At 47.4% G+C, this 26,295-nt stretch overlaps 1 protein-coding gene across 2 annotated transcripts in view; it reads left to right on the forward strand.

Moving 5' to 3' along the window:
• Positions 1–26,295, forward strand: part of ascc3 (activating signal cointegrator 1 complex subunit 3) — a 170,337-nt gene that overhangs the window by 89,717 nt on the left and 54,325 nt on the right. For both annotated transcript variants that reach the window (XM_031575751.1, XM_031575753.1), the window contains exons 12-17: positions 6,075–6,251; positions 6,681–6,752; positions 12,852–12,986; positions 23,357–23,548; positions 23,935–24,159; positions 25,009–25,128. In XM_031575751.1, the coding sequence (XP_031431611.1) occupies positions 6,075–6,251; positions 6,681–6,752; positions 12,852–12,986; positions 23,357–23,548; positions 23,935–24,159; positions 25,009–25,128 (921 nt within the window). The remainder of the gene's footprint in view (positions 1–6,074; positions 6,252–6,680; positions 6,753–12,851; positions 12,987–23,356; positions 23,549–23,934; positions 24,160–25,008; positions 25,129–26,295) is intronic.

The following is a 26,295-nucleotide window of genomic DNA, read 5'->3' on the forward strand; positions in this document are numbered from 1 at the left end:
GTATTGTTTTTCTACTGTGATTTGTGTATGTATGTTTGTGAGTTAAGTTAAGTGTATAAGCTACTGGATGACCTAAATTTCCTTCGGGATTAATAAAGTATCCATCTATCTATCTATCTATCCATCTGCTACACCGTAAGAGTGAAAGGCTGCGATCGGATTGGTCGATTGTAAAGGGGCAGGTGCTCTCCTCAGTAGATTGGTTAAAATGCTAAGTTTATCCTGTTAATCCTGTGGTGACTGAAGGTCATGCAGGAGTGATTAGAAGCAAAGAGTCCTTAGAATGAAATATGACAGTTATGAGGTGAAAAAGACCCTCAGAGCCAGCATGCTTCATCATCATTATACGACACCAATGTTAGTTTTTTACCCACAATGCACATAGGCATGATAACACTGTCTACTATGTTTTTACTTGCATAGTGTGTGAATTTCAATAAGGTAGTGTCTTCGCATACAATTGTTGTGCACTTAAAGGAAGTTATGACGCCATCTAACCGCCATTGACAAAGAGGTTGGTGGACCCTCCCTTACCACTATGTAGCCAAGATGGAGGCCATTGAGGGCCTGAAGTGTCCAGCGCTTCAGACTCTGACTTCACCATCCATCAGAATAGTCAGTGTGAACGCACTTATGCGCTCAGACTAGGAAGCTTGGAAGAACGCAAATTGAGACAAAGCTCTGAATTGTGGTTGCCATGTTGATTTCCACCACACCTGTCAGTCTAGGCTCAACATCATGAACAACATGAATATGGAGATTCTCAGTTCTGAAATCCAGGAGAGTAAATCATCCCAATGTTTTCATTTAGCATATTACATATTCTCATATTTTTTGGTGTTTTTTTTTTTCATCAGGAGTGAGAGAACTGTCTCACTGCCTGTTACTGAAGAGAAGTGCTGCTCTCATCACTCATGCTTGTCTGAAAGAGGGCAGTGTGTGCTCCATGTGGTGGGGTCCCCCAGAGAGAGAGAGAGAGAGAGAGAGAGAGTGTGAGAGAGAGAGAGACGGAGAAAGCGAAAGAGAGAGAGAAAGAGTGTTCCAGCGGCCTCTGCTCCAGTCTGCCTGGTTCGGCCACTCATGTGGTGTGAAAGAGCCTGGGTATGAGTCAGTCCTGCTCTTCTCTTTAGCAGCTATTTGATCCCAGACATGCTCCGCTTTCAGATCGCCCTCCTCAAAGCTCTCTCCCTTTCTTTTGCTCCCTCTCTGTTTTATTTTCTAACTGTTTCATTCTCTCTCTCCATCTCTTACACTGTCTCTCTCTCTCTCACACTGTCTCTGTCCGTCTCTCTCTTTCTCTCATTCTTTCTTCCTCTTTGTCTCCCTCGTCTTTCTGTCTCTTTCCCCATCATCATTCCCCCCCTCTCCCTGCCCCTCACCTTGTCTCTGATTCATCTCCTTCTCTCTCCTCTTCTCTCTCCTCTCCTCTTCTCTCTCCTCTTCTCTTCTCTCTCCTCTTCTCTCTCCTCTTCTCTTCTCTCTTCTTCTTCTCTCTCCTCTTCTCTCTCCCCTCTCTCTCTCTCACTCAAATTCACATTCAAGTAGCTTTATTGGCATGACCGTTCATATACAGTGTTGCCAAAGCATAGTGTTATGTAAAAAACAAAACAACAACAACAAAAGAGAGACAACAATAAACAACAATCAACAATGAAGCTAACTGGGAAGGACCACACAAACATGAACACACAGATTCGACATACCTAAGATCAGACATTTAATGGTGGAGCTAATCACTGTCTCTCAGTTCATGGCAGGCTGTGACAAACTGAGCAGCCAGAGGCGCTGTTTGCTCCTCTCCAAGTATTCTAGTGAGTTTGTCCATGTTATTCGGCGAATGGAAATCTGTTACCGTATTTGAAAGGTTCTTAAAATAGTGGGCTCTTTATTGAATTTAATTTTTCACAGTGAGGAGAAAGTGCATCTCTGTCTCGATCTCACCGTGACCACAAATGCATTTTTTTCCCTTCGTAGCCATTATTTTTTTTGTATCTGCCTTACTTAATGGCTATGTAAAGGTTAATCGTTAGATACCGTTCTAATTTGGGTTGTGAACTGGTTTGATTGCCCCAATGTTCCAACTATGTTTTTTTTGTTTCATATTTAGTTTTGCTCTGATCTGACTTTGGAAAGCAGTGTTGGTCTGAGATTGATAGGCTAGTGTATTAGTTAACTTCAAAACCAGCCGACAGAGGGGACTACGTTCAGAGCTGACCTCCTGGGTTTTGAATGCTTGAAGGTTTACCGGCATTGTGTTTTCTGCACTTGATTTTAGGATGCATCTAGAATTTGAAGGATCTATTTTGCATGTTTAATGCCAATGGGAAACTGCCCACTTCAGCCCTGTGTGCATTTGTGGGTGTTTGTCTTTGAACACTGAGTATATTTCTAATACACTCTGCATGCAGGGACTCTATGGGATTGTCCCATCTAGTGTAGTCCAGCTTACTGAGTGGACCCCATATCTCACATTATACAGTGCAGTTGGCATGAAGACACTGTCAAAAATCTTGCACCAGAATGTAATTGGAATTTGTATTTTATGGACATTTCTTTTAGTAGTGTAGAGAGCTTTACACGCTTTTTCTTTCAGGGCGTTCAATGCAAGGTCAAAGTTTCCTGAGGCGCTGAGTTTCAGGCCAAGATAATCATAGCATGATGAATGCTCTAGAGCTGTGTTTCCTAGACTGAACAGGTGTCTAGTTCCCTGAGATCTCTCACTCTCTCTCACACACTCTTTCTCTCCCTCTCTCTCACAATCACTTTTACTGCGTCTCTTTGTATCATTCTCTCTCATTCCATCTCTCTTTCTCTATTTCTCTCTCTCTCCCCCCCTCTCTTTCACTCTCTATCTCACACTGTCTCTCTCTCTCCCCATATCTCTCTTTCTCTCATTCTTTCTTCCTCTTTGTCTCCCTCCTTGTCTTTCTGTCTCTTTCCCCATCATCATTCCCCCCCTCTCCCTGCCCCTCACCTCTCCTTTTGATTCATCTCTATCTTTACCTCTCCTCCCTCTCTCTCCCTCTCCCTCTCCTTTTCTCTCCTCTTCTCTCTCTCACTCCCTCCCTCTCCTCCCTCTCTCTCTCTCTCTCTCTCCCCTTCACCGATTCCCTCCTCTGGAGTGTCAGGACTGATAGTAATGAAACTGATTTGAAGTGCAGACATGGTTCTGTTGCTGGTGCTTGCGCATGGAGCCCGAGCCGGAGGTTCATCAGATATGCGCTTTGATGCTCTCAGGTGAAGCAGCTCTCAGTGGCCCTCACGGTTCTCTTTAAAACCAAAATAACGCGGCGAGGCCCCTCGCTCCGTGGCGCGCATGCCAACGAGCACACCGTCTAGATCGGGCCACGACTCCACAGGCTCCACAGACGGGCTGCGCCGCAGAACGCTGTTGCATCACACTGCAGGCAGTTTGTGCTCGGTGCCGTCGCATTTCATTGCGTGCTCCTGCAACTCTACTGGTAAAGCAAACCAATGCAAAGGTCATGGGGTTGACACCCAGGGAGCACCCAAACAGTACTGATGAAAATGGACATACGGACTGTAGCGTGCCTTGGATGAAAACACCTAAATTAATGGATATTGGATATTAGAGCCTAATTTCTCAGAAATCTTCCGTGTTATAAAGTAAATAGGTCAGTTGGTTTGGTCAGTTGGTCAGTTTAGGTAGTTGGTAACTGGGTCCATATTAGGGTTGTGAAAGTCTTCAATAGGTCAAAACTATACTAAGGTAGTTGGTAACTGGGTCCATATTAGGGTTGTGAAAGTCTTCAATAGGTCAAAACTATACTAAGGTAGTTGGTAACTGGGTCCATATTGGAAAGGTTAGGGTTGTGAAATTCTTCTTTTGAAGCTTGTGGGATAATAAATTGTTGTCGTGGTAGCGGGGATGCTCCCCCTGCATAGTAATCCAGGCCTTGAAAGCAGGGGAGCTGTTTTCACGGTGTGGCTCCATATCAAGCCTCACAGCCTACATTATTTCACACCGCCTTGCCATTGTTCCCCGCTCAGCTCCTCGTGTCTGGAGAACCAATTACTCTGTTTTCCAACTGGCTAGATCTCTGTCAGCACTATTGCCCTTCGTGGGAAAGCGCTGCAGGTCCGCAGACGGCAACGGTGGATTGGAGGTTTGGAGGTGATTTTATTTGCCCTCCCGGGGTGATGGGCTGCAGTGGAGACAGGGGTGTGTGTGTGTGTGTGTGTGTGTGTGTGTGTGTGTGTGTGTTTGTGTGGGGGCCACCCCTCCCCTTTGCATTAGTTGTTTTCATGGCAACCATACTGCCCAGCACCTTGGATGCTCCATAGAAAACTACAAGAATGTCTCACTGTGGAGGTTAGAGATATGTCAGCTAATGTTTTGGTTGTACTTATTTAGTTGTTTATACCCTCAACAGGATTACACTCTCACACACACGCACACACTCTCGCACACACACACACTCTCACACACACACACTCTCTCACACACACTCTCTCTCACACACACACACACCCACACACACACTCTCTCACGCACACACTCTCTCACACACAGATACTCACTCTCTCTCTCTCACTCACACACACAGTCCCCTTCTTTCTGAGTAAAATATCAGCCCGGCGTAGCTAGATGTGTTGTGTCTGGGTCAGATTTAATTAGTGTTAGAAGCTCGGCAGTGGATTTAAGTTTCAGAGACTGAGGCTGTCTGGCTGCCTCAGCTGTCCAGTCACCTCGGGCTGAGAGGATGCACTTAGGGCGGAGTCTGACTCACACACTCACACACACACACACACACACACACACACACACACACACACACACACAGAGTGTGCTGGCCTGCCTCTCACTCAAGCTGCCACACTGTGTTCAAACACACGTCGCACCAGACGGGCAGATTGAGAGGCGTATGTGTATATTAATTAGATGTGTGTGTGATAGAGAGACAGATAGTAGGGAAAGACAGAGAACTAGAGAGAGAGAGAGAGAGAGAGTCTGAGAGAGAGAGTGAGTGAGTGAGAGTGGGTGGGTAGCATGGGTGAGAGAGAGAGGCAAAACCTACTGATAAATGAAGTAAAGTTTACAGCAGACCATGAGGCATTTGTGTGTGTGTGTGTGTGTGTGTGTGTGTGTGTGTGTGTGTGTGTGTGTGTGTGTGAGTGTGTGACAGGGTGTGGGTGGTTAAGTGATGAGAGGGAGAAACTCATCTTGTGCTTCCTAAACCATATTACCCAGAGTTCTAATGACTCGAGCACACTTCATTAGCGTGAAGGGCTGCTCCTCCGTCAGGTGCTGTGCATGTGAGTGTGTGTGTGTCCCTGTGAGTGTTTGCATTTGTGTGTGTGTGTGCCTGTGAGTGTTTGCATTTGTGTGCTTGTATTTGTGTATGTGAGAGAGTGGGAGACTGTGTGTGTGTGTGTGTGTGTGTGTGTGTGTGTGTGTGTGTGTGTGTGTTCGTGGGCATAGGGTTTGCAGTGTAGGCTAATACTTAGATTGCAGTGGCGGGCAGCTCCTATATCATAGTAACCAGTCTTACCAATGTTCTCCTTCTACAGCAGGACACAGAGTTAGGGCAGTCTCTCCCTCTTTTCTCTATTACCCTCTCTCTCACACGCACACGCACACAGATGCACACACAAGCACGCACACACAGACACACACGCAGACACACATACACACACACACACGCATACACCTGCACACACACTCACACTGCAGCTCTTCAACAGTCTCTTTAAAGCAGTTACTTGGTCGTACTCGTATAGACACTTTGTAGGCTTTAAAAACAAATATGAGCGGGCTAAGTGAATTGGCCATCATGAAATTAATCCCACCTCAGTAAAAACAGCAAACAGTGTTTACTAACAGCCCACTGGATGTAGCCCTGTACAGTTACAACGTCTTGCCAGAACTGTTGGATTAGGGGCCTGTTGACCACGTCGTAGCATGTCCTGTGGGAAAAGTGGTGGGAAAAGCTGTGTTGTGTATCATCATGTGTGTGTGTCCAGCTTCTGGAAAGTTGTAAAATGTGATCCCTCTCTGTCACGTTTCCCCTTGCTTACATTGCCTCTCTGGGCGTCTGGTTCCCTGTGCGCAGGTGGAGTCCACCCAGAGCATGATCCGAATCCTGGGCCTGTCAGCCACACTGCCCAACTACCTGGACGTGGCCTCCTTCCTGCACGTCAACCCCTACATCGGCCTCTTCTACTTCGACAGCCGCTTCAGACCCGTTCCCCTCGGACAGAGCTTCCTGGGCGTCAAGGCCACCGGCAAGGTGAAAGAAAGACACACAAGCACACACTCACATACACAGATACACAGACACATACACACACTCACAAACACCCCATCATCTAATAATATTGGGATTATGAATGTGTTTATTGAACATTTGTTTTCTTTTTGGTTTGGTGTACATTTTAGACTTGATCAAATATATGAAATATATTAAATATTTGTCTCTCTGTGGTTGTCAGCAACTGCGGTGTGTTAGCCTTGACACCTAGGGTAAGCTAACCCAGAGACCCCCACGCATGCTAAGAGCACATTCTCCCAAGGCCCCCAGTGCAGCCCTGTTGACTGTTCATAAAGATGAAATGGCCAGAGCCTTTCACAATGTGGCTTTCACCGCCAAAGATATGAAAGAAGGGGTAGAGACTAAAGTGAATAGTGAAATAGTGTGTCCTTTGTTCCCTTCTCTTAGATCCAGCAACTGCATGACATGGAGGAGGTGTGCTATGAAAATGTCCTGAAACAAATCAGAAATGGACACCAGGTAAACACCCCCAGATGTCTCATACATGTGTGTCTATGTGTGTGTTTATTTATATGCACAGGACGCCCAGGTTTACACAGATGGAGCAGTCCCATTAGTGTGCACTGTGTGTGTGTGTGTGTGTGTGTGTGTGTGTGTGTGTGTGTGTATGATGTCTCCACCGATATCTCTGCACCAGTTTAACAAACGCAACACACACACACAAACAAACACACAAAGACACACACACACACACACACAAAGACACACACACACACACACACACACACACACACACAAACACACACTCCTGCCGTAAATCAGCCTGAAGGAGCCTGAGTGGCCTGATGGCGCAAAGCAGAAAAACTGGAATCTGCGACACGGGACTAGATCTACGGCCTGGGTTCAGTCAAGGCTAATGGGGTATTAATCACAAGCCAAGCGTCGCCACCCGGCCCTCGCGGTTCCCCCAGCTCAGCAAACGACTCGCCGAAGGTCGCCAGTACGGAACTAGTGACTCTCGATCCCTCCCTCTCTGTCTCTTTTTCTCTCTCTTTATCTCTCTATCTCTCTCTCTCCCCCTCTCTCTCTCCCTCTCTCTCTCTCTCTCTCCAGTGGCAATTCGCGCCCTGTGACTCCGGACAAACTCAATTTCTGCATCCCATAAATCACGGAGGCGAGGAGACCACACTAACGCGCCATAGCGCTCGCATCCACACTACTTGACAAAAAAAAAAAAAGCGAAATAAATAAAAAACCTGCGTGCTGTTTTTCCTCTCCCGAGCCAAGTGATTACACTGGGTTCCTGACTGCAGGGGCCGTGCGGTGGAGTACTTGAGTTTGGTCGTTCCCTGCGTCATGATGAGTGTCCTGTGTCTAAATCAGAGCCCAAATATCAAGAGATCTCTCAAGTGCTCGACAGCTCACCTCCCTGAGAGAGAAAGAGCTAGAGACTGGGGTGAGACAGCTCACTTCCCTGAGAGACAGAGACTGGGGTGAGACAGCTCACCTCCCTGAGAGAGAAAGAGCTAGAGACTGGGGTGAGACAGCAGTGTGTGGCTGAGGTGACTCACTAAATTACGGGGGGATTCCATTTCCATTTGTGTCGTCTTTATTTATCGCCCAGACAGAAAATGGTCGCCGGACAGTCAACCCGCCAACTTCTCCAAATGGCAGGAATGAGGGCATTAGACAGCAGCCTTCATTGCACAGAGGTAGACTTGAGACTCTAGAGCTCGACAAGCACTAGAAGCCCAGATCCATTTGCCATGCCACACAGACTTTTGGCAGGTGGGCATTAGGGAATCAAAGGCAGCTTGTCTTTTTGTCTTGGGGGGGGGGGGGTAATGTTTCTTGTCACCATGTGAAGTGATTTGGTCCCTGTGTATTTAACCCATGAGCCGTGGTGTTGTGAGCACCGTGCTCTATCGCTGAGCTAGAGGAGAACAGGTGTGTGGTGCTCTATCACTGAGCTAGAGGAGAACAGGTGTGTGGTCGCTGAGCTAGAGGAGAACAGGTGTGTGGTCGTTGAGCTAGAGGGGAACAGGTGTGTGGTGCTCTATCACTGAGCTAGAGGAGAACAGGTGTGTGGTGCTCTATCGCTGAGCTAGAGGAGAACAGGTGTGTGGGGCTCTATTGCTGAGCTAGAGGAGAACAGGTGTGTGGTGCTCTATCGCTGAGCTAGAGGAGAACAGGTGTGTGGGGCTCTATTGCTGAGCTAGAGGAGAACAGGTGTGTGGTGCTTTAGTGCTCCTGCTGGACAGCCCACAGTAAACACATCCTGTCCATATCTGGTACGAGCGCCGTCGACCAGCATCTATTTATGTATTCATAACAAATAATGTAAACACTTTCTATAAACATATACATTTGAGTAAATATTCCACCAATCAGTGGCGAACATTTGTAAATGATGATCATTCCTAATCCACTCCCCCCTCAGCTGGGCACGGAACAACTTCTCCTGGCCCTGCTCATCACTGTAATATACACACACGCACTCACACACACATTTCACATCACACATCACACACTCAGAGAGAGATAGTGAGTGTGTCTGTCTGTCTGTCTGTCTGCCTCTGTGCCTGTGTGAGTTAGTGAGTGAGAGGGAGATCGAGTGAGTGTGTGTGTCTGTTTTTGTGTGTGTGTGTGTGTGTTAAAGTATGTCTGCATGAGAGAGTAACAGAGAGAGGGATGGAATGACAGAGAGAATGTGTCTGCTTGTTCCTGTGTGTGGGTGTGTGTGTGTGTGTGTGTGTTTTGCATTTGGTCTCCAGTTTGGTTCCATCTGCTCTGTGTATCCCAAGTCCCAGTCCAGCCTGCCGGTTCTCTGCCAGAGTTTACCAAACAAAACACACACACACACACACACACACACAGACTCGGATGTGCCAAGGGACACTCCGAGCTATTAACGTTAGTTGGAAGCCATCCATCGTTTTTTGAACTATTAGCCACAATCTAATTACTGTGGCATGATGCTCAAACAACAAAACCCCTGGAGTGCTGGCTCCAAATCAGCACCTTTTCCCCGTGTGAAACTGTCACAACACGCACATACACACACACACCCACACACACACACACATACACACACACGCCAAAATGAGTTGGCCAAAGCCGGCATAGCGGTTGGGCGGCAGAGGAAAGAGAAGTGAGTTGAGTTCCTGTTTTGAATGGCAAAGTGTTGCCGTGGCATCCATGGCGGATGCTGATGCTGATGCGGAGGTGCTCGTGCTCGGGCACAGGGCCAACTCTCGGCCTCCCAGGACTCCCTCTCGCTCCCCGGCCTGATATTAAATTGTCAGAAGTAGCTGTGACATATATTAATTTCATCGGGGAAGGCGTGATGGATGGAATTTTCCTTATGAAGTGCCGTCTTCCCTCCTCCCCTGTGTGCCCCCTCCCCACACACACACCCCACCACCGCTGTGGCGGACGTCGATGGACAGCGGGCCGGCGGAAGTTTAATAAGCTTAGGAGCCATCAGTATACGCCAGCACGACTCCCTGCCTGCCCCGCGCTGATAAAACAGACAGAAGAGAGGGGAGGAGAATAGAAGAGAAGGGAGGAGAGGAGAAGAGAGAGAGGTGAAAAAATTGGATAAATAACATTTGGCTGGAGAAGGTCTCACCGGACTGTTACTGTTTCGGAGTTTAAGTCTGTGTGTGTTGTGTCTGTGTGTGTGTGTGTGTGTGTGTGTGTGTGTGTGTGTTCCCATGATGAATCACACGATGTTTTTTATAATTTTTGCTACTAATTTAACTACGTAAACATCCGTCAGACATGCGTTTGTAATGATGTTCACCTAGCGTTATCAAAAGCAGTATAATCCCTCAGTGTGTGTGAAGGCGAACGTCGCTCATCTGTCCAGGGAGCATGGACCACAGACATTCTCTGCGGTGTGACTGGTCCTCCAGTGTGATAAGCCAGTCTATCCCAGAATGCCTTGTTGATGGTAGGGCCTGGAATCTGGAAGGGCACATCATTACTAATGATATTATAATCACACAACCCTTTTACAGTGTAATGAAATGGCATGATATAGTACAGTGCTGCTGCTTAACTAAACAACAGCACACAAATGCCTTGTAATTACATAAAACAGTGGTGGAGTTCAGCTGCTAAGAGGAGAGTGTGTGTGTGTGTTCGCGTGTGTGTGTGTAGGCGTGTGTTTCTGGGCTAGTGCTCTCAAAAAGTGAAATCTATTCATCCGGATTGCTCTTGAAAGCCCCCTTCATATGTGACATTATGAGCAGATTGACTAGCAGGCCACGCTTTGATTTTATTTTAGTCCTGCCAAAGAGGAAGAGGTTCTTAAAAGAGAGTCAGAACACGTGGACTCAGCTGAAGTTGTGCTGCAAAGTCAGACTTAAACCGGAGATTAAAGCTCATCGGAAGACACAAGACCTCCGTCTCCCTTGTGTACCTTAAAGGCCTTTAACAAGTCTGTGCTCCCCTCTTTTCTCTCCGTCTCTCTCTCTCTCCATCTCTCTCTCTTCCTCTCTCTCTCTCCCTCTCTCTCTTCCTCCCTGACCTGCTTTGGCCCCTGCTGCCAGTCCTGATGAGCAGATGCTTTCCCTCTCGTCCTCTCCAGCATTAAATACTGCCTGGTTGGGGAAATTAGCCTTTATTTCGAGCTCTCGTTCATTCACCACACAAACACAAACCCAATTCCAGATTGCTGTGGGCGGGAGCTGCAAGTGTGTTGGCAGGTGTTCAAGGACACTTTTTTTTTTTTTTTTTTTTTGGTATTTTGGGTATTTTTGTAGTTTGATTAGTCGCTTGGTTGTTTTTTTTTCCCTCTGAAATAAGTTATCATAAATGTATTATCAGCTAATTGTGTCCAGGCCCAGATTCCTCTGATTAGCGGCTGGATGTTGGGTCTAGTAACAGATAGACACATTTTTCTGAAGAAGAAGAAGAAGAAAAAGAGGATGAGCAGAAGAAAAAGAGGACGAAGATGATGATGATGAACAAGAAGAAAAAGAATATGTGAATGTAGTGGTGATAATGATGATGATAATGAAGAAGCTGCTGCTTATGGTGATGATGATGATGAGGTATAGTACAGTGGGCTCCTCTCTTCAGTGTAACAGACCTCCACTCGGCAGGGGATCCAACCTACAATCTCATGGCTGGGATCCTACTACTCCCACTCAACACTACATGCCTATGGTCACCAGCACGTCACACTGTGTGCGTGCGTGCGTGAGTGAGTGCGTGCGTGCGTGCGTGTGAAAGCGAGGCCTTCAGGCCCTACAATCAGAGACAGACTGAAAAGAGTTATGTTTTCACAGCCTTCTGTAATTACCCTTCTCTGTGTTCCTCTGGTCATCCTCAGTCCACTCTCTCTCTGTAATATCGTGTCCTCTCTCTCTCTGTAATGTAGTGTCCCCTCTCTCTCTGTAATGTAGTGTCCTCTGTCTGTCTGTAATATAGTGTCATAGTGTCTTCTCTCTCTCTGTCTGCAATGCACTGTCCTCTCCCCCCCCCCCCTCTCTCTGTAATGTAGTGTTATCTCTCTCTCTCTCTCTCTCTCTCTGTAATGTAGTGTCCCCTCTCTCTCTCTTTGTAATATAGTGTCCCCTCGCTCTCGCTCTCGCTCTCTCTCTCTCTCTCTCTCTGTAATGTAGTGTCCTCTCTCTCTCTCTCTTTGTAATATAGTGTCCTCTCTCTCTCTCTCTTTCTCTCTCTCTTTGTAATATAGTGTCCTCTCTCGCTCTCTCTCTCTCTCTCTCTGTAATGTAGTGTCCTCTCTCTCTCTCTCTCTCTTTGTAATATAGTGTCCCCTCTCTCTCTCTCTGTAATGTAGTGTCCCCTCTCTCTCTCTCTCTCTCTCTGTAATGTAGTGTCTTCTCTCTCTCTCTCTCTTTCTCTCTCTGTAATGTAGTGTCCTCTCTCTCTCTCTGTCTGTAATATAGTGTCCTCAGAGGACATGGGTAGCGAAATAGAAAGCTGGAGAGAGGGGCAGGGGAGCGAGGGAGCGCTCAAGGCGGGTGGGGGACGGGTCCTCTGCTCCCATCTCATAACTGTCTTGTATTTCTGTTATTGATTGTGTTTGTCTGGGGTATTGACTGTTTTGCAAGGGCAGAGCTGAGTATAATAGGAAAATTACACCCCTCTTCTGTCCTTTCCAAAAGACACTCACACACCACTGTGACCTTGTGAGAACAAGGGCATGTGTGCATATGTGTGTGTGCATGTGGCAGTAAGTATGTGTGTGTGTGTGTGTGTGTGTGTGTGTGCGTGCATGTGTTTAAGAATGGACCTTCAAAGAGTTGTATGCCTCTGCAGTTCAGCCTTGAGTCTGTGTGTGTGTGTTTGTTAAAGTTGTTTACATGCCTGTTTCCTTACATGCGTGAAAATTGGACTGAAAGATTGTCGATAATGCACTGGATTAACATTCTGTTTGTGTGTGTGTGTGTGTGTGTGTGCGTGTGTCTGTGTCTTGTTGCAAACATGTGCACGCCTTTTTACTGGAGAGTCAGTCTTCCTTAGCACTATAATGCCATGGGTTCTTCAGCTCACATGTGCTCATCAGCTGACCGTGTGTGTGTGTGTGTGTGTGTGTGTGTGTGTGTGTGTGTGTGTGTGTGTGTGTTTGTGTGTTTGTTCCAGGTGATGGTGTTTGTACACGCCAGGAACGCCACTGTACGTACAGCCATGAACCTGATCGAGATGGCCAAGAACCGGGGCGAGGTGTCCTTTTTCCAGGTGGACCACGGACCCGACTATGGCCAGTGTGAGAAGCAGGTATGGAACAAGGGCAGCAGGACCACTCAGGCCCACTCAAACACTATGAACTGACCATAAGGGACCCGCACATGAGCTCCTCTCCACCCCGGGGAACAAAGGTTCTCCAGGAAAAGCTTTAAATGTTCCATTTAGAACTCACTGATGAAGGTTTCTTTGTAGCTTTTGCCTTTGTAAAAATGTTTCCGCTTCGAAGGGTTCTCAGAACCGTAGATCTGTTAAGGATTCTGTGTTCCCTGTTCCTGCAGAAGAACCGATAAAGAGTTACCTTAGTCACCCACTTAAGCACTAGGAACCTCTACCAAAGACACTCTGTGGACTAAGTGTAGATGATTGCTGTTCTTTTCGCCCTAATTCTTCTGGGGGAGTCTATCCATACTGGCCTTTCCCCCCTCTGTGTGGCCGTGAGGCCTGAGGCGTGTGTGTCTGTCCCCTCGGCATGTGACCCTGGAACATGGCGGAGCAGCCCGGACTGCGCTCACTCTTTCACTATGGAGGTCACACACCTACCATTACTGCCACCACAGCAGCAGCACACAAGGTTCCAGTACACAGAGCTGAAAGGGGAGAGTGTGTGTGTGTGTGTGTGTGTGTGTGTGTGTGTGTGTGTGTGAGGCACGCTGCTTCACCAGAACTGCTTGCGTCAGCACTAACCAAGACGCAGGAACACAGCAGAACCTCTTGAAGGTCCCGGCCAGTGATTCCCACCGTGCAGAGCTAGAGCAGTGGAGGCGCCTGGGCCACGCTGTAGAGCTTCACTCCTGCCTCTGACACACACACACACACACACACACACACACACACACACACACACACCAGCACCGCTTCACTCCTGCCTCACAGATACACACACACACACACACCAGCACCGCTTCACTCCTGCCTCTGATACACACACACACACACACACACCAGCACCGCTTCACTCCTGCCTCTGACACACACACCAGCACCGCTTCACTCCTGCCTCTGACACACACACACACCAGCACCTGTCTCACTTAACAGACAGGCTTTTGTCTGGAGGTCCGGCTCCCAAGTCCACATTTGCAAAATGAAGACAATAAAAAGCTTTACAGGTGGAAAGGGGGAAATGTGTCATTTCTGGTCAAGCAGAAAGGATGGTAATAAGATTAGTGAAAAACAGATTGGATCAATGTGTAGACCCTCCTGGCTTGTCTGAGTTTAGCACCGATAGTGTGATTCTTGGCCCAAACTGCCCAGTTATGCAGCCATCTGTGCTGTTGGCTTGGCAGGGCAGGTGGCTTGTCTGTGGGAGATTGTGTTAAACGTGTGTGTGTGTGTGTGTGTGTGTGTGTGTGTGTGTGTTGGAGTGAATGAGTGAGTTTGCGTGTGTTTGTGTTTGTGGAAGGAGTGTGGAGGTGTTGTGTATGCACAAGGGAAGGCTGGTGTTTTGACTTATGTTTGTGTGTGGGGGTGTGTGTGTCGTAGATAAGGTGATTATGCGTCCATGTTATGAATGATGCGGCGAGCGTACGCGTCAGCTCTCATTATAAACGAAGTTAGTGGCGCGTGCTCACATACCATACATTTGCGACAGTGTGTGTGTGCGTGTATTATAAATTAGGCTGGAAGTGGGTGTGTGTGTGTGTGTGTGTGTGTGTGTGTGTGTACACACCGAGATGGAGTGGCAGTGTGTTTCTCTCCCTCTCGGGAGGCCGGTCTGAGTGTCGCTCCATATTTAAAGTCTCCCGGCACAAGACAGAGCGATACATCCACTAACCTTCCTCTCTCCCCCGGGCTTTGCCAAGATGGATGCCCCCTCTCTGTCTGTTCTAATCCACACACTATTTTTACCGCCTCCTTACAAATATACCCATCACACACACACACACACACACACACACAAACACACACACACACACACACACACACACAGGCTGGCATTTGCCTCCTCTGGGCTAAGGCAGGAGTAGGGGGAATGCATGGAGGTTCAGGCTTTGTGTATGAAAATGCTTGGCCTTGACCTTGTTAGCATGAAAGGGATGAATCAGAGCAGTATGACGGCTTGTCAGTGTGGATTTCGGGAAATGCCGATGCTCACTCGAAAGCTCATTTGGATCTCAGGGTCGCTGGCATAGGGGTGTTCTCGTGTGTGCATAACATTTGGAAATCGGTGGTTAAAACGATGCATGCTTGTGCATCGGTGTGTATGTGTGCACAGTATGGTGTGTTACTGCTCCTAGAGTCATGACTGTGTGTGTGTGTGTGTGTGTTAGCTTCTCGTTATCTGGTGCCCTAAATTCTTCAGCATGGAATCGGTAAGTTTAAAATCGAGTGTGGCAAGATTCTGATGCATATCGTTTGTGTCTGTTGATGACGCATCCTTGATTACAATGGTTCTGCTTAAACGCAGGCTGGTTCACCAGATGGCATGAAGGTTCAAAGAACTGAATCGGTTCAAGAACCCGTTACCTGCTGGTTTTAAAAGGGTATTAGAGGGGGGAGAACATTGTCCGGTTCTCCCGTTCTCTAACTTGTCCCCATAGATTATGAAGGCATCATCTAGAACCCTTTGGGCTCTGAAGAACTCCCTTTGCCGTCAGGTTTTCTGCATCTACAAGAACTGAATTTTCCATCAAGTCTTCTGTTTTTGCATTCTGGTTAAAAGCAGAACAGATATTCTTACAGAATAGAGCATGGCCAATGAGAATCTTTGGCGCAGACAAGAATTACAGGACCATTGACAATCTTTGCCGTAGACAAGAATTACCGGTACATGGAAGTTTTGATCCAGTTGGATTCAAAATGTTAACATGAACAGCTTTGTTGATAGATTGTTCTACATTTCAGGAGTTGCATTACTGCTGTACAACTGTCCTATCATTAAGGTGTTTTATAGCTTGTGTTCGAATATACTGGTCCATGGTAAGGATTTGTGGCAAGACAACATGGCTGTCTCAGGCCTGTATTCTCCAGGGAAGATAGAGATTCCATCCTAAAAGGCCTTGATTCTGCTTAGACCACATTAGATGAAGCAGCCATTGACTTCAGTAGGACTGACTCTTTCTAGTCTGCCTTGATTCCCCGGCTCCTGTGAGCGTATGGAAATGAGGCCCAGGCATTAATATGTATGGCCATATATATGCGCTGAGCGGAGACACGGCACCTGTAAGGTCAATTATATAATTTGGCATTATTTATCCTGCTTTAAAAGTCAGAAGTGAATCCACCACATATTTCCCTCATAATGCTCGTTAATTTGCTTTATCGCCCCGGGTTGAAGAGGCTGTCAATCAAGATTAGATGTCTTAATGCGCCCACTCAAGGAAGCTCTGATGGGAAAGGTACGGGGGGGAATAGCGGCTGTCTGCAGAGTCTGCTCCGTCCACGTTTTTAGTGGTTTTGGTTTGTGGGTGGGGGTGGGGTGGGGGTTGCTAATTGAGTGGTGGTGTGTCTGGGCGTTTCAAGAGTGCTTTCAAAGAGAGAGGCTATGTACTGTATCTGCACAAGGTGAAAGTCAAGTCACAGATATATTTTTTACATTGCGAACTTGTGTGTGTCTGTGTGTGTGTGTGTAATAGTATATGGAATTTCCGTCTGTCAGCTGATGTACTGTATTGGTGTGGATGTATGTGTGTGTGTGTGCGAGCAAGAGATGGAAACGAGAGGAGGAGAAACTCACTTTGACATTTACATGTGCACGTTTGTGAGAATGTGTGCGCGTTTGATAAGGAGACCTTTGAAAGAACAGAAGATGACATCAGTAGAAGTTGTGTCAGCCAGTTGAAGGACTAAAGTGTAAAAATAGACTTGATGGATAGGTCTCCTTTCACGTCCTCACTCTCTGTTCACTCAGCATACGTGCATGTCCGTCTGTGCGTCTCTGCGTCTGTGTGTGTGTGTGTGTGCCTGTGCGTGTGCGTGTATTTGTGTTTGTGTTTGTGTGTGTGTGTGTGTGTGTGTGTGTGTGTGTGTGTATACATGCCCTTGAGTTGTATAGAGTCCTCTAAAGGAGCCTGCGTGTGTGAATATGCATGTGTATGTACTGTATGTGCAGATTAGTGTACATGTGCATGAGTGAGAGACAATCAGTTGAATTGACATTGAACATTCATTATTGCATGTCTGTAGCATGTTAGGGAGTCAGGAAGAAGCTATGAAAGCCCTTGTGTTTGTGTGTGTATGTTTGTGTGTGTGTGTGTGTGTTAGGGAGAAGCTTTGAAAGCCCTAGGGATTTTGATTCTTTTACTTCATGTGGAGTAGATGTGTGTGCTCGTCGTGTATTTATATCAGGTGTGTGTGTGGGTGTGTGTGTGCGGGTGTGTGTGTGTGTGCGTGTGTGCGTGCGTGTGTGTTTGTGTGCGCGTGTGTGTGTGACTGTGTTTGAACCATTTCTTTGGGCTTATCTGCACTGTGGAAGTGTTCTAGCCCTGACAACCCGGTCTTCTTTTTGCTTACTTCTTCATGTCAAAAGTTCAGTCAGTCAGTGCTGCAGTGTCACACCAAAACTTCTGAAGAAGAGGAGGGTGACTGCGGGGCTGGGGTGGGCGGTGGGGGGGGGAGCAGGAGAGAGAGTGTCCTGTTGGGAGCCCCACCCTTGCCTCATCCTCAGTCTTGCGCTCTCTCAGGCATGGAGAGCAGGAGCCCTCTAATGGCCACTGTGTGGAACTGCAGCCAGCCCGTCCTCAGCTCCTGAGGGAAAACAAGAACAGGAGGAGCACCTAATGGGTTGAGAGACGGAGAACGGGGGGGAGATGGGAGGGAGAGAGATGGAGGGAGAGAGAGAGAGAGCGATAAACAGAGGGATGGAATGTGTTTGAGAGAGAGAGAGAGAGACATGAAGATCTCTTGGGTGTTGTGTGTTTATGTGCTGTGTGTGTGTGTGTGTGTGTGTGTGTGTGTGTGTGTGATCTCTTGGGTCTTGTGTTGTTTTGTACTGAACAGGCGTGGTGAGAGAGGATGCCTCTGTCAGACAGCAGAACAGAACTGGAGTGTTTTTTCTCCTCATGGCCTATTGAAGTTGGGGGAGACAGAGCCGAATAGGAGTGTGTCTGTCTGTCTGTCCGTCTGTCTGTGAGAGAGAGAGAAAGTGAGACTGTGTGTGTGAGAGAGAAAAAGAGAGAGTAAGACTGTGTGTGTGTGAGAGAGAGAGAGAGAGAGAGAGAGAGAGAGAGAGAGAGAGTAAGACTGTGTGTGTGAGAGAGAGGGAGAGAGAGAGAAAGACTGTGTGTGTGAGAGAGAGAGATAAAAGAAAGAGAAATAATGTGAGTGAGTGAGCGACGGAGTGAGTGAAGGAGTGAGTGTGCATGCGTGCGTGTGAGTATGTGAGCATGTGTGTGAGTGTGTGTGAGCATGTGTCTGCTATCCAAGAGATGTGTGTGGTGTTTGAAGTGTTGATGGTGGTCGGGTGGGGGACTGCCTTCTCCTGGGATTTCATGTTTCCTTCAGACAGCCAAGCATGACAGAGTCTTTGCTGTCTGCTGCCGCAAGTCCATTGTCTGATGGTCTTTGCAATGAGTCGTGTGTGTGTGTGTGTGTGTTCCTCCTGGGATGTCAAAGCAGCGTGGGTTCTGTCTCATTAGTTCCTATATTTCCCGTCCGCAATTTTGTTTCTTTCCCCCTTTTTTGTTTGTTTGGTAAGAAGACTATTTTTACCCAGACTGCTCTCTGAAGCTGTCAGAGCCGTCGCCTTGAAGTGGAGCTGCAGTGATCTGTCACCAATGCCATGAGGAGACCAAAGACTGACCCGTACCAGACAAACTCTCCCTCACCCCAACTAGACACCCGCAGACACACACACCACAAAGACAGACAAATACCCAAATGTATAAATCTTTCATATATTCATTTATTTTTGCTGCCTGACATCCTAGTAGTTTTAAATGCCTTCAGGCCATTATTTGACAGGCTGTGACAAACACAATAGAATCAAACCCTTTTCTGTGTGTGTGTGTGTGTGTGTGTGTGTGTGTGTGTGTGTGTGTGTGTGTGTGTGTGTGTGTTTTAGTTGTAATTGCCCGCTTGTGATATGGTGCTGAGATGTCAGGGTGCTATCTTGGAGACAACGACTGCATCCTGCTGTGTGTGTTTTTGTCTGCACCATGTTGTGACTGGTGACTGTGTGTGTGTGTGTATGTGTGTGTGTGTGTGTGTGTGAGAGTGAGAGAGAGAAAGAGGAGATGGCCCCCCACCACCCAACTCAGTTGGAGCAAAGTAGCAGTAATCTCCCACTGTTCTGCTGTCCATCAGACACACATAAACACACACACACACACACACGTGGAATAACAATTTCATACGTAGATGTGTTTCTATTATGCACCACTCAGTCACACTTTCATACTCTCACACTCACAAACAGTTAAACACACAAACACACACACAAAACACTTTCAAACACGCCAGTAGCGTAAAATACCACCACCCATAGCTTGAGAGCCACGAGAACTGTCCTCTCACACACACACTCAGGTTGTGCGTGTTTGGGTCCATGTGTGTGTTTGGGTCCATATGTGTGTTTGGGTCCATGTGTGTGTCACCCCACCCCTGAGCAGAGAGGGGTGGACATGGTGCGCTGATGTGATGCTTCTCACCCTCTCTCCTCTTTGCTGGTGTTAATTTTTTCGTCAGACACACACACACACACACACACACACACACACACTCATACACACACTCATGCACACACTCATGCGCTCACACTCACAAACAGTTAAACATTCACACAAACACAACACACAACACCCTCTCTCCTTTTTGCTGGAGTTAATGTCACGTCAGAGACACACACACACACAGTTAATATCTGGTCAGAGCATCAGGGAGAGATATTATGAGCTCTAAGGCCTTTGAAGCCTCAAGCACTCAACCTCCTCCCTTTTGTTGTGCCGATTATTCGACAGATCATTTCGCCCGTGGGATTTGGTTTCGGCACTCAGTGTGGAAATGGCACCACGGCAGAGCACAATGCATAGGGCAGTAAGGCTTTGAGCGCCACATACGCCCACCATCAGCTCAGGGCCCATTCATGACTCCCTCACCGCCCCTTAGACAGCAGTGTGGGTACAGTATTGGTTAAAGCTGCTTCTTGGATAGCATTATGGGTACAGTATCGGTTAAAGCTGCTTATTAGAGAGCAGTGTGGGTACAGTATTGGTTAAAGCTGCCCATTACAGAGCATTATGGGTACAGTATCGGTTAAAGCTGCCCATTAGAGAGCAGTATCGGTTAAAACCACTTCTTAGAGAGCAGTATCGGTTAAAACCACTTCTTAGAGCAGTATTTGTACAGTATTGGTTAAAGCTGCTTGTTTTCAGTGGTAGTATAACACATGCAGGGGTGGATGTTGTTTTCATGATATACTTTTTTGGGTGCAGTCCCCTGCAGTTCATGAATTGATCTTTAGCTTCTATGTATGTGGCTGTAACTGTATGACTGCAGGAGTGAGTGTGGCTGTAACTATATAACTTCAGGAGTGTGTGTGGCTGTAACTGTATAACTGCAGGAGTGTTTGTGGCTGTAACTGTATAACTGCAGGAGTGTTTGTGGCTGTAACTGTATAACTGCAGGAGTGTGTGTGACTGTAACTTTATAACTTCAGGAGTGTGTGTGACTATAACTTTATAACTTCAGGAGTGTGTGTGTGACTGTAACTATATAACTGCAGGAGTGTGTGTAGTCTCTAGGAGTCTAAGTGTTGTTCCTCTCTGATACACATATGCCCCTCCTTGGGTCTCACAGCATGTGATGTGTTACTTCTGTGATTATATACCTGCTGAAGGTGTGTGAGGTGTGTGTGTGTGTGCGTGTGTGTGTGTGTGTGTTGTGAACGCCCAGCGTTCCAAGAGACAGAAGTGTTGACACGCTGGATCCATATCTTCTCACTTACCTGGGTCACGCTGCCTGTGTTCCCCCTCTTTGGCGACTTAACTGGGTCACTCTGCCCGTGTTCCCCCTCTTCGGCGACTTAGCTGGGTCACTCTGCTCGCATTCTCCACCAAACGCCCAGCGTTCCAAGGGACACGATGAGGGTGTTTCAGCAATGCAGGTCCATTTATTAAGTCTTACATTTTACAAACTGGGGTAGTCAAATATAATAGAAAAGCCATAAGCCCACAGGCTTGCACACATAAACATAGCACAAAAAGTAAGGACATTTGTGTTTTTTCTATTATTTCTTTGTTGTAACAATGCTTCTTGCCAATAAATCTTATACCGTTGGAAAGCCTGTTTATTTCCCTTTTAAATGGCGCCACATTTGTAAGGAACGTGCATTTGAGGGATGAGCAGCACAGCTGTTTATGTGGGTAGCGCCCAAGCAAAATGTGCCAAAATTCTCATATTCTCCTGTTGGTATTCACTCTTGTTTTGAGTTGTTTGTTGGATTGGATGATTGAACTCTTGATCAGTAACAAGGAACAAACAAGACATATTGGCAATTTTACACTTCATTCATTGAATACACCATCAGGGAGAGAATGGAATGGCCTGCCATGAGTCCAGACCTCAACCCAATTGAACACTTGTGGGATCAGCTTGGGCGTGCTGTACGTGTTAGTGACCAACACAACCACGATGGCTGATCTGCAACGACTCCTGGTAGAGGAATGGAATGCCATCCCAGAATAACGTGTGACCAGGTTGGTGACCAGCATGAGGAGGAGGTGCCAGGCTGTTGTGGCTGCGTATGGATCTTCCACCCGCTCCTGAGGCTCCTGGGGGTGTATTAAATGAATAAAGTGTAAAATTGCCGATACGTCTTGTTTGTTCCTTGTTACTGATCGAGATTTCAATCATCCAATCCACCAAACAATTAAAAACAAGAGTGAATACCAACATGAGAATAAACTGTTTAGCATTGGCAGAGAATTTTGGCAAATTTTACTTGGGCGCTACCCACATAAACAGCTGTGCTGCTCATCCCACAAATGCATATTCCTTACAAATGTGGCACCATTTAAAAGGGAAATAAACAGGCTTTCCAACGGTATAAGATGTATTGCCAAGGAGCATTGTTACAACAAAGAAATAATCTACCAAACACAAATGTCCTTACTTTTTGTGCTATGTTTAGTTACTAAAACCTTCCCCTCTTCAGCCCTGCTTCCAACTGACTGTTTAAACTTTACACCCTTTGTCTCACTAGTTGCTGCTCAGTGCCAAACTAATCAAACAATTTGCACCTGAGCTTGCAATTAGTGGACGGCCCGACCTCCCTAGTCCCCAGAGCACCTCACCAGGGTCCTAGGGCCTGCCCAGTATAGGCCTGGTAAGGGAATTCACTAACTTTTAAACCTAGTGGGACCCCAAGAGCAGCTTGAGGTACCACAGTGTGTGTGTGTGTGTGTGTGTGTGTGTGTGTGTGTGTGTATGTGTGTTCGTGGTGGTGTCTTCGAAGGGCTTTGGGGTGGGTGTGAGTGTAAGACAACTGTAGACCACAAGTATCAAATATGTGTGTGTTCTCTTGTGGTGCAGAGTGCAGTTGTTAGATGCCTGATGTTGAGTTGAGCGTGTGCGTTTGTGCATGTGTGTCTTATCACAGTATTGAGATCCTGGGTGTGTGTGTGTGTGTGTGTGTGTGTGTGTGTGTGTGTGGGTGCAGCGTGCTGATCAAAGGTGCGTTCTGACACCTCCGCTAATGCAGGCAGTGCTAGGGAATGTCCCAGGAGTCTCTTCAGGCCAGCCTCTCTCTCCAGGAGGGCAGCTCTCATCTCTCCTCCTCTCTTCTCTCTCTCTATCTCTCTCTCTCTTGCCCTCTCTCTCTCTCTCTCCGCCCCCCCCCTCCATCTCTTACTCTCTCTCTCTCTCTCTCTCGCTCTCCATTAAATTCACTCATTCTATTCATAATTCTTCAGTGGCCATGACCACTTCAAAGACAGTTGTGTTTCCAAAGTACAGAGTAGAAAACAGAAATGTCCAAACAGAAAGACATAAATATAGAAACAGAGCCCTTGCAGACATGACACATGCATTTGTGCCGGTGCCTCTGTCTCTCTGAAGCGGACACACACTTGATGTACTGTGACCTTGCAGAGTGTGTACACACCCCTGACATGAGGAAGGCAGACTCTCACCTTACACACGCTGGACAGAAGAGAAGAGGGAAGAGAGGGGGATGTTGAGTGCATCTAATGGGCTCTCTGTCCAAGGCACAGGGACCGGGCTGCCTTTAGGTTCATTTAGAGAGAAGAAGAAGAACGGGGATGGAGAGAGAGATAGAGATAGGAAGAGCCCTCCGATGCTTTGTCTTGTTTGTAGTTTGTGTGTGTGAGCGTGTGTGTGTGCGCGTGCGTGTGTGTGTGTGTGCACGCTTGTGTGTGTGTGCATGTGTGGGTGCACGTCACCTGGCTTCGTAATCCCTTCATGACTGAAACATCCATTTGTGTGTGTGTGTGTGTGTGTCACAGGTGCAGCGCTCGCGGAACAAGCAGATGCGGGAGATGTTCCCCGAGGGTTTTGGGATCCATCACGCAGGCATGCTGCGCCAGGACCGGACCCTGATGGAGAACATGTTCTCCAGGGGCTACCTGAAGGTTCTAGTGTGCACCGCCACCTTGGCCTGGGGAGTCAACCTGCCCGCCCATGCAGTCATCATCAAGGTTAGTGTGTGTGTGTGTGTGTGTGTGTGTGTGTGTGTGTGTGTGTGTGTGTGTGTGTGTGTGTCATACTGGTGTGAGTGGTTACTCTGCCTGCCCACGCCGTCATCCTTAGGATTAGACGTGTGTGTGTGTGTGTGTGTGGGCACTAGCGTTTCTGTGTTACTAATCCTAATAGCCTCACTGGCACGGGGGGTCAACCTGCCCATTTAGGTTAGACGTGTGGGGGTGTGTGTGTGTGTGTGTGGGGGTGGGGGTGGGGTTGTGTGTGGGTGGTGCCTAAGCTCCAACTCCTTGACACAGACATGACCATGAAAGGAAACATGTTAACACATGCTGTCAACCCTGGCTTGTGCTCCCGCCCGCCTCCCCAACCCTGTGGTCTCCAGGGCACACAGATCTACGATGCCAAGCGGGGCGCGCTGGTGGACCTGGGCATCCTGGACGTGATGCAGATCTTCGGGCGCGCCGGTCGGCCACAGTTCGACAAGTACGGCGAGGGCACCATCATCACCACCCATGACAAACTGAGCCACTACCTCACACTGCTCACCCAGCAGAACCCCATTGAGAGCCAGTTCCTGCAGAGCCTCGCAGACAACCTCAACGCAGAGGTGAGCGCAGACACACACACACACACACACACACACACACACACACACATACATGTGCATACATGCACACACACACACACACACTCTCAAGATGAAGGCAGAAACCCAAAAAGCACACACACACACAGTGACACAGGGCCATCAAGATGAAGGCAGAAGCACATGTATGCACACAAACACACACACACACAGAGAGTGACACACACTCATAAAGATGAAAGCAGAAACACATAAAACACACACACACACACACAAACACACTAATAGTTGAACTGTAAAGGTGTTAAACACTTTGCAACACTTTGCAACTTTGCTACACAGTCAAAGTCACAAAAAACAGCCATTTTGGCATGCACACACACACACACGAACATACATAAAACCCACCCACCCACACACACACAAACACACACACACACAGAGACGAACATACAGAACACCCACACATGCACCTCACACACAAACGCGTATGTATGCACAGTGTTCTGTTTCAATTCCAAATGGCCTAATGTGTTTCTGTAATACCTTGAATAATGCCTCTATTCATTTTGTAATAACAGCATTGCTGTGCCACAGGCCTGCAGTTATGGTGATGTGAGCAAAAGCAGCAGTGGCCATCTGGTTGCCTGCCAATCTAGTGACTGACCACTGGGTGGCTGCAGCATAGTGTTCACTCCCAGTGGAGCTGACGGGATATGGCCACCAGATGGCGCCAAAGGACAAGAATTAGAAGTCTCCTTTTAGTGGTAGAGGATTCAGTGTTAGATGGAGCATGACTTTAGGATACTTGGCTGTATAAGTCGGTAAGCGTACTGTCTTTCTCCTCTCTCGTGCTCCCTCGTTCTTCAGGTCGCCCTGGGGACGGTGACTAATGTTGAGGAGGCGGTGAAGTGGCTCAGCTATACCTACCTGTTTGTGCGCATGAGGGCCAACCCACTGGCCTACGGCATCAACTACAAAGCCTGCCAGGTATCTCACAAACTCTCACCAAACACAGACACACACACACACACACAACTGTCTTACCCTAGTTGCAGCCTGTCCTCACCAGTCTCATCTTACACTCTGTAGACTTCATATGATCTCTCTGTGAGCCATGCAGCCCAACCCCGCGTGTATTCACAGTCCTTACTCCCTCACACTGTCTAATCTTTATCTAACAATCTGCCCTGAAACCCACACTCGCCTAATTCGCCTGAGTCTCAGTCTAGTCTGGTGAAGGTTGTTGATCTGGGCACTCTTAGTGGAACTGATGAGAGAAGAAAAAGAGATGTGTAATAGGTTTGATATTTAAGGGTAAGCATCTCGTTTTGGGCTTGATATGTGGTGTGCAGCACGGCGCTGTCTATGTAACCACTTAATTGCCTGGGGAGCGTTAGACCTGTGTGTGTGTGTGTGTGTGTGTGTGTGTGTGTGTGTGTGTGTGTGTGTGTGTGTGTGTGTGTGTGTGTGTGTGTGTGTGTGTGTGTGTGTGTGTGTTAGACCCGTGTGAGCTAGAGTGATTACTGACGACCATGCTTACGCATGCACCGAAATTACATTCACAGGAAGCGGACATGTTTCGTCGTTTCTTTTTCTCCCTCACTGGCATTATGACATTATGTACAAAATTAGTAGCTGAGAGGTTCAAGTGTTTTCATTAAAGGAAAATAAACAAGCTTGAATGGTGTTACCGGGCAGGTTAATTCATCCAAGGCAGGTGCAGATCAGACGAGAGTCTGGACCACCGCCTGAATGTTTAAAGGATTGCCCGTCGACATCATAAACAAGCCAATAGAGTTTCATTACAAACATCTCTCTAATGAAAACCCCTTTTTAAACTCTTTTGTGACAAGTGGGAGAGCACACGGCAGAGAGCAGACCGAGAGTCATTGTTCGACAAGTAACGAGTACGTCTCAAGTCTTAACGATGAAGTCCGGAGTCAAGTACCGAGTCAGGGCAGAGAAGTCCCAAGCTAAAGTCCAAGTCTGAGTGCTTAACCTTATGTTTCAAGCCCCGAACAAGTCATGGTGCACTCTTCGACTCATTTCATTCTCTTGCATCTTTGCCTGCAGAGTAACAGCTAGTGTATTAAATGAGCAGAAATGGTGAATGCCTTTTAAAATGTTTATTTTCAAATAAACTTTCGAAACACA

The sequence above is a fragment of the Clupea harengus genome, chromosome 11 (genome assembly GCF_900700415.2).
Source record: "Clupea harengus chromosome 11, Ch_v2.0.2, whole genome shotgun sequence".
In the NCBI taxonomy this organism is placed as follows: Eukaryota; Metazoa; Chordata; class Actinopteri; order Clupeiformes; family Clupeidae; genus Clupea; species Clupea harengus.